This window comes from Cannabis sativa, chromosome 1 (genome assembly GCF_029168945.1).
Source record: "Cannabis sativa cultivar Pink pepper isolate KNU-18-1 chromosome 1, ASM2916894v1, whole genome shotgun sequence".
In the NCBI taxonomy this organism is placed as follows: domain Eukaryota; kingdom Viridiplantae; phylum Streptophyta; class Magnoliopsida; order Rosales; family Cannabaceae; genus Cannabis; species Cannabis sativa.
In genome coordinates this window covers 23,091,394-23,100,408 of record NC_083601.1, presented here as the reverse complement: position 1 = coordinate 23,100,408, position 9,015 = coordinate 23,091,394, and the positions used below count along the sequence as shown (strand labels likewise).

Sequence of the window (9,015 nt, the reverse complement as noted above, 5' to 3'; positions counted from 1 at the left end):
TCCACTTTTAATCTTTATTTGGAACTTTTGACGAATGTATTTCTAAAAAAACACAAATTTTCCAATGTGTATCCACAAGTTTCTTGATTTAGGCTTGTCAGATACTATTATTATTCTATTTTTTTAGTTTTTCACTGTTTTAGAGTTAGTTACAAGGCTATAAACATTTCTCTATAAACATTCTGCTCAAAGACACGTTAATCTCTTACAAGTCTTTGTAGCTCATATTCATCTTCAGATTTTGTACACTTGATGGTCTTGTAGAAATAAGTTTTTTTTTGTGGTCACATTTGTTATACCTACCCTTTCGAGTCTAAATGTTGAAAGAATGTATTAGAAATAGTTCTACATTAAGAATATAAGAAAAATATTATAATTTGATTAATCTAGTCAATTACTTGTTAGTCAATTACTTGTTAGTACCAAGTAATTTTAACTTTTTTTAAAAAAATAAAAATAAAACGTGCCTCTTGATGGATAAAAATTAGACTTCGTGATCATTACAAAAGATATTTGCTAGAAGGAGGATACAGATAAGCAACCATATTAATTGTGGATAAAGGCTCACTTTACCACATTATGAGCTATAAAATTACAAGTATTACCAATACTTAGAAAATAAACAACCTACAAAATAAGGAGATAACCTTTTACAAAAAGAAAAGTAGTTCCCAATCTCCCATCTAGCCTCCTTGCTGTTGAGAGTATTGATCACTACCCTAGAGTCGCTCTCCACAATAATGAACTTGCAACTTTTAACCTTTGCCATGTACAGTGCCAAACAACAAGCAGTCACCTTGCCACAAAGAACATAAGAAAAATCTAACTTTGTCGTGCTTACTCAAGCCACCTCGCCTTCGTGGTTTCTAGCTACAGCCACAATACACATGCATTCCATTCATACTTTAAGATGTTTGAGCCAATCTTGAGGAGGAGGAGGCCATTCATCCAACAAGATCGGAATATGAGCGAGATAAGGGAAACTCTATAATTTGCATAAGAGTAATGAATAGAGACAATACAATGCTTTACATTATCCATATTATTATTGTGTACCTTATCATTTTGGACCCTCCAAATAGTGTCAACAACAATTGAAGTATACAGAAAAACCTCATCTGCATTAATGCCTTTGGTTTTTAAGTTCCAAATAAATTGGACCCAGTCTCACATGCAAATACCTATACCCGAAATAGAAAAAATACCACAAGGCGAGGACTGCCACAAATAAAAAGTCAAATTGCAAGTGAGGAAAATGTGCACCATAAATTTCTCCTCAACCCCACAGATAGGACACCCTGCACCATCAATACAGATTTTCTTATGAAGAACAGATCGAATTAGGAGAGCATTAAAGAGGATGCTCCACCAAAGAATCTTATGGCGATCCAAAATCTTGTTATTCCAAAGTTTGTTCCAGAGAAAAGGTGCAACCTCGCAAGAAGAAACCCTATCCAAAGCTTGTAAAAGATAGGCTAATTTGCGAGAGAATCGCCATTACTTTTCTTTGTCCAGACCCATTTATCTTTTTCCTAACTAGAAGGCCCAATTTTTGAATGTCCTAATCATTATTACTTGTTAAAAGATCAGTCATTTTGCTAAATTTAGAAAATAGCAGTCCATTAGATTTCCGAAAGAAGTTCTTACCATAAGCCACCCTCAAATCTTTCCAAATTCTAGTATTCCTACCATTGAAGTCCATTAGGTTCCAATTAATTTTAACTTGGAACCTCAATCCTTCTCACCAAAGTACATCTTCTTTCAAATTGTAAAAAAAGTGCACTAATATAATAACAATATGCTACAACAGGACTTTTTGTTTTAATTGAATGATATTCCACTTTCAGAAAAAAAAAAAAAAAAAACCACGCTCTGTAGCGGGACTGAACGCTGTACTGATATTCAGCAAAGGAAACAAAAAGAAAGAAAGAAAGAAAGAAACGCTGTACCGACAAAGCAAAGAGCTCTCTCGTTCGAAATGCGAAGCTTCACCAAACTAAAGTCATGCGCCATGGCAGAACCTTACTCTTCAAACCTCAAACCGCTCATTCCCACCTCGGAAACCTCCTCCTCCTCGCTTCGCTCACCAAGACTCTTATCGTTTCCGGAACTCGTTATCTCCCCGAACCCCATTCCATTCCGCTATCGGAATCTCTCCTCCACCAAATCCTCCGAAGCAACGCTCTCCAACCCTCCAACAAGCTTGAATTCTTCAAATGGTGCTCCCTCTCCGCAAATTTTAAGCACTCGCCTCTCTCCTATTCCATCATTTTCCGCATTCTCTGCCGCACTGGCTATCTGCACGAGGTCCCGGACTTGCTCGACTCTATGAAGGGAGACGGCGTCGTTGTGGATTCTGAGACCTTCAAAGTCTTACTCGACTCCTTTATTCGGTCGGGTAATTTCCTTTCCGCGTTGAAAATCTTAGACGTAATGGAAGAATTAGGAGCTAGCTTGAATACCCAAATGTATGACTCTGTTATCGTAGCTTTAGTTAGGAAAAATCAATTGAGTTTGGCTTTATCTATGTTCTTTAAGCTTCTAGACGATGAAACTTATGTGCCCAGTTTCATTGCCTGCAATGAATTGCTAGTTGCTCTTAGAAAAGCGGATATGAGAGTAGAATTCAAACAGTTTTTTGATAAACTCAGAGAGAAGAATGGGTTTGTGATGGATATTTGGGGGTACAATATATGTATACACGCGTTTGGGTGTTGGGGTGATTTGGGTACTTCTTTGAAGCTTTTCAAAGAAATGAAGGCTTCAATGGATCCTGATTTATGCACTTATAATAGTCTTCTTCATGTTCTTTGCTTTGTTGGGAAGGTGAAAGATGCATTAGCTGTTTGGGAGGAATTGAAATTTTCTGGTCATGAACCAGATGAATTCACTTACAGAATTATTATCCAAGGATGTTCCAAATCTTATCGAATAGATGATGCTACGAAGATCTTTAATGAGATGCAACACAATGGGCTTAGGCCTGATACTGTTGTGTACAATTCCCTCATTGATGGGTTGTTTAAAGCGAGGAAAGTTAACGATGCCTGCCAGCTGTTTGAGAAAATGACTCAGGAGGGAGTGAGAACCTCTTCTTGGACTTATAATATTTTGATTGATGGGTTGTTTAGGAATGGAAGGGCCCAAGCTGGTTACGCTCTATTTTGTGACTTGAAGAAGAAGGGCCAATTTGTAGATGGAGTTACTTACAGCATTGTTGTTCTGCAGCTTTGCAAGGAAGGTTTGCTTGAGGAAGCTCTTGAGTTGGTTGAAGAAATGGAAAGCCGAGGCTTTGTTGTTGATCTTGTTACTATAACCTCACTCTTGATTGAGATTTATAAGCAGGGTCGGTGGGATTGGACAAACAGGCTCATGAGGCACATTAGAGATGGCAATTTGCTACCAAATGTGTTAAGATGGAAAATGGATATGGAGGCTTTGTTGAAAAAGCCACCGACCAAAAGAAAGGATTACACACCACTGTTTTCATCAGAAGGTGAATTTAGCGAGATTATGAACATTATAAGGTCTGCTGATGCTAAGATGGAACCAGAGCTTGTTCAAGATACTGCCAAAGTCAAAGATGAGGAGAACATTCCCAATGATGTTGATCAGTGGTCATCCTCCCCATATATGGATCACTTGACCGATCAAGTGTTATCGAATGACCTTTTCTCTCAGCTATTTTCACTATCTAGGGGAAAGCGAGTTCAATCAAAGGAGGCTGCGTCTTTTGATATCAATATGGTCAATACTTTCTTGTCTATCTTTTTGGCCAAGGGAAATCTCAGTTTAGCTTGCAAGTTGTTTGAGATTTTTACTGATATGGGTGTCAACCCTGTAAGCTACACTTATAACTCTTTAATGACTTCATTTGTCAAGAAGGGGTATTTTGATGAAGCGTGGGACATTCTCAATGAAATGGGGGAGAAGGTTTGTCCAGCTGATATAGCAACATACAATTTGATAATACAAGGCCTTGGAAAGATGGGAAGAGCAGATCTAGCTAGTGCTGTTCTGGAAAAGCTTATAGAACAGGGTGGTTATCTTGATGTAGTTATGTATAACACATTGATCAATGCGCTAGGAAAGGCTGGCCGGATTGAAGAAGTAAACAAATTCTTTGAGCAGATGAGAGCTAGTGGAATTAGTCCGGATGTTGTCACTTACAACACACTAATTGAAGTTCACACCAAGGCAGGCCGATTGAAGGAAGCTTATAAATTTTTAAAGATGATGTTGGATGCAGGCTGCATTCCGAACCATGTCACGGACACCACTTTGGATTTTCTGGGAAGGGAAATCGAGAAACAGAGGCTCGAAAAGGCTTCAATCATGCACAATAACCATGATTGAAACTGCATTTTCTTTGTATCTTTTTAAATTAATTAGGATTGTATCTTTTTAAATTAGGAACTTTACTCAAATAGTTGAGGAAAGTTGGGAAAGTAGAAAAAATGTAGGCCATTTAGCTTAGATCAGAAAACAAAGTGGCTATCACATCAAAGGGGATTTGGTTTTCTTCGATATTCTTGTTTGAAGGAGAGGGAAATAGAAGAGAAGAGAAGAAAATATAAAAGAAAAGGGGGCGACCGTTTCTTACTTTTAATACACATTCCATTTTTTTAGGAAAAAAAATATATATTTCATGGCTTAAGATCTTTCTTAGTAATAACAACTAAGTTTATTTCATTTATGCTTCTACTTTCAACTCTCATGAAATGCATCATTTTTACAATATTGATCTTTAAATCTACGATTCTTTTCTTAATTTATTTGTTCCTTTTGTTTTATGTTGAACAAAATTAGTCCCCATGCTTGATATGGGCGCTTTTGCACTAACCAACATTCAAATATAATAATATATGATGCGGTTTTCAGATCTTATTGTTATTGCTTTGTAGTGAACATAAGTACATAACAATGATATTTTAAAAACATGAATTTGGATGCATGTAGTAGAAAACAAGTAATAAAGATACTGTTACAAGTGTATGTATGTAGTGATGAGAAGTAATTAATGTTTTGGATAATAATGTTTAAATGACTAACACTCACTCATATAGCTACATCAACAAACATTCTTGGTAAAGTATGATTATTCTCTACTCTGTCGCCTCCTATAGCTTTCATCTAAACTAAAGGTGTGTATACCAGACAGAACATCTAATTCTTAAGCAGCAGGGATCTGCTTCTTTCTTCTGCTACCTGTTCATTGAAGACCAAAATCAAATTAGAGGAAACAATTGAAGAGAAAAATGAATGATTAACTTTGGTTAAAACTTACCGGAAGAGCTCTTGCTCCAGAGTGCTTGGCCGTCTATAGTGGTTAAGTGGTGGTCATCGAGGCGTTTCCAAGTTTTAATGGACTTCACACCTCCCCAACCACCCTCTTCAAGTTTCTCCAATGTTGCTACAACCACCCTAGCCCTCCTTGACCATCCAGCCTTCCCATAAGCATGGTATCCGAATCCTCCAGCGTAGCAAAGGTGAATATCAGTTAACTTGCCACAAAAGTCATTCAAATGATCATGGCCTGTGAAAACTGCCTTAACATCCCCAGCTCCAACCATGGTTGTGAAGAAGCCAGAATTCACAGATGCAGAGCTAATGCCTTCCTGTCTCACCCCTGTGAAGTTTGATTTGTCAAAACTAGCAAATTCCGGTAATGGGATATGAAAGTATGCAAGCCCCGGTGCAGGTCCTTTCTGGGGTTGTGGCTTGCTTACATAAGCTTTCTGCAAAGCAATGAATTGATTAAATTCAATAGAGTTCAACTGATATTAGAAGAAGGTTTTCAGTGAATAAAACAGTAAGGCAAGTTACCTTAAGCTTTGAAGAAGTACGTTCGAACCAGAACTGTTGAGAAGCCTTGATCCAACCATAGCCAGGGATGGAGGGAACTGTAGAGTAATCTCCACTGTCCAAGAAGTAAAGATTGAGAACAGATTTATTCTCAAAACTAGAGCCTTTGACTCCACCAACCTCAACATTATAGTTCCCAAAACCATCAATAAACTTGGCTTCTGGAGGGTTAACTTGAGACAAAGTGTTCTTTAACCCAACTATGTGTTTCATTACCCCTTCTCTTGAAAGAGTGGATTCCTGGTCATGGTTTCCCAAAATTGCAGTCCATGGGATGTTGGAGGCTATTGCAGGGGCAAATGCAGCATTTAGAGACTTAACAGCATCAGTGGCATCAAATCCGAATATATTATCCCCTGTTACACAATATAAATATAGAGAAAAGAGAATGAGTTAATTGGGCAAGTGGGTATTAACTAGGCAGAGCTAATAATTTCAAGAAAACCAAACAAGCTACAGACTTTTACAGTCACTAACTGAACAACCCACCTACCCAACTAGCTATTAATTATCATCCAAAAGTGGGTTCCCAATTTTCATAGCCAGCAGGCAACTTTTCTCATCTAAAAATCTAACTAACAACTACAAACCCTATCAAGAAATTAGTAAAGAAAAAAAGAAAAAGAGAATATTACCAGTGAAAACAATGAGATTGGGTTTCTCGGCGAGAATCATGCGGTGGATGAAGGCGGAGGTGTTGAGATCAGAGCAACCCTTGACCTGGTTTGGGAGCACATCAAGACAAGGACTTGACTTTCCATCAGCAAAGTGCATATCAGCCACTTGCAATATCTTAAACACACCATTGGACCCAAATCTGAGCTTCTTTTGCTGATGGGTTTTGTTCGGTTCCGCAGCTAAAGCACCGGTCGGAAGCAGAGACAAGGAAACTATTAACAACACCACAAACGTTGTATTAAGGTTGTAACCAGACGCTAACAACGTTAAGCTTGTTGTCATCTCTGTGTTTTTTCCACACACACACACTCCTTTGCTTTGCCACTACTTAATTACTCAGTTCGTTTGTTTCTTTGCTTATATCAACGATTTTTTTACGTACTTTTCTTTGTGTTTTTTTGTGACCAATCGAACAAAATGTCACGGTCTCGTGAGACACGTTATTTATAGCTGTCTAGTTATATTTCAATTTCGTGTATTTACTACCTCTATTTAATTCGACAAGAACTAGAAAAATATTATAAAACAATTAATTTCATATGTATTTGTATATTAAAATTATTTAGAGCATAATTTTGATACTCTTGTGAACATTTTAGCAGATCCTCTCCATCCACTGATTCTGTATATGCTCGTCCAAACTTCATTTTAGTTCACGTGACGTTACAAGTCTCGTTCGAATTTTATGCCAAATAAAACAAAGAATTAATTTCTTTAAAAATAAATAATAACGGGCTTTATTTATTAAAAAAATCATATTTGGATATTATTTTTTTTCTAAATTTTCAAAAATATATTTTTTTTATATTTTATTTAGACTTAAATATTCATTTATAAAAATATATTTTTAAAATTTTAAAATTACAAAAATACACTTTGCTTTGTAACAAGTAAAAAAATAACTAAAAAATAACGAGAAATCAATCTCCTCACTATAAATCAACTATAACAAAGGATAAATATTATTTTGGACCCTGTATTTTGTAAAAATTACTTACTAATTGAACCTTCTGTTTTGTTAAATAACAAAATGAATCATTTATTTTCTAAAATTGAACAAATAGGACCTTGAACTGATTTTTGTCAAAATAAAACTTAATAATAATCTAATCTCGAGATGTTACGATAAATCTGGTTACATTTTCTTTATCTGTTAAAAATTGTCTTAAAATTGGTTATATTATAAAATTATTAAAAATTGAGCTCAATGTACTATTTTTTATCATTTTGGAAAATATAAGGTTTATTTTGTCATTTAATAAAATAGAGGGTCCAATTGATAACTTTTGCAAAACACAGGACTTAAAATTATAATTACTCGTAAATAAATTATAAAACAACTAAACAAATAATCTCATGAAAATTATAATACAACTATAAATAAAATATAAAACAACTAAAAAATTATTTATTATTTTTATCAAAGTATTTTTTTTAAATAAAAAAAATTTATGTATTAAAATATTTTTGTAATTTTTTTTCAAAATTTTTAATCTATTTTATAAATTTTTCTTTAGCTTTTTAGGGGAAAATCATGTTTCTATTTTTTTCTTTTGGGAATCTGAGAAAAAAACAGTTCACTTAGATCACAATTTGAGTTCACGGACATGAGAAGATAAAAGACAAATTTTGCTTCATTATTATGTTCTGAAGAGTAATTAGGAGTATCCATAAATTAATCCAATTCAATAACAACCAACTGATTCAATTACAATTAACCGTTAAATATTAGATGTTTAATTGTGATCGGATCAGATTAGATGTTATTTTTGAATATTAAATTAGATCGGATCAGATGCTGGATGAGGTGTCCAAAAATCCAATACATCTAACGTCTAATTAAATTACTTAATATTTTCATTTAGTTTGAATAAGTAATTTGATTTTATATTATTTTACGTAAAAAAAAAACATGTGTATATGAAAATAAACATTAAAAGTTTAATTTTCTTTTTGGATTGGATGGATCCAATCCAATCCAATACATACTAGATTTAAAATATTAGATGATCCGATCTGATCTAAAAAATACTAGATGTAAAATATTTAATAAACCTAAATTACTGCAATAGATATACATGAAATACATTCAATAGACAAAACCGATCCAATCCAACATTTAATGAATGTTGGATCGATTTAGATGACTGAAATGAATTAAATTAGATCAGATGGTAAAATTTAACAACCAATATATAATTAGATCGAATCTGAATAGACCTAAAAATATTAGATGTGGTCTGATACATACCCATAAGTGTCATAAGACTCATAACTTTTTGGGCTTTTTTCATAAATGTACAACAAAAACAAAATAATTACAAAAAATGTGTAAAAAAAAATTATTTTAAAAACTTATACATTTTGAAAACTTATTACATGAAACCATACATTTTAATCATTAAATAATAAAATATGTTTATTAAAACTCGATATAAACAATTTAAACAGTTTTATAAAAATAAACAAATT

At 34.2% G+C, this 9,015-nt stretch overlaps 2 protein-coding genes across 2 annotated transcripts; one reads left to right on the top strand and one right to left on the bottom strand.

The window, feature by feature from the left end:
• Window positions 1-1,541: 1,541 nt before the first annotated feature.
• Window positions 1,542-4,744, top strand: LOC115705505 (pentatricopeptide repeat-containing protein At4g01570). The gene has a single exon (XM_030632848.2). The coding sequence runs from the start codon at window positions 2,005-2,007 to the stop codon at window positions 4,354-4,356; it is 2,352 nt and encodes a 783-aa protein (XP_030488708.2). The 5' UTR covers window positions 1,542-2,004; the 3' UTR covers window positions 4,357-4,744.
• Window positions 4,745-4,929: 185 nt separating this feature from the next.
• Window positions 4,930-7,156, bottom strand: LOC115705588 (probable inactive purple acid phosphatase 29). Its single transcript, XM_030632961.2, has 4 exons — window positions 6,501-7,156; window positions 5,827-6,221; window positions 5,288-5,738; window positions 4,930-5,208 (listed from the first exon to the last, which is right to left on the bottom strand). Exons 1-4 carry the CDS (start codon window positions 6,823-6,825, stop codon window positions 5,174-5,176), a joined length of 1,206 nt encoding a protein of 401 aa, XP_030488821.2. The 5' UTR covers window positions 6,826-7,156; the 3' UTR covers window positions 4,930-5,173.
• Window positions 7,157-9,015: the final 1,859 nt, after the last annotated feature.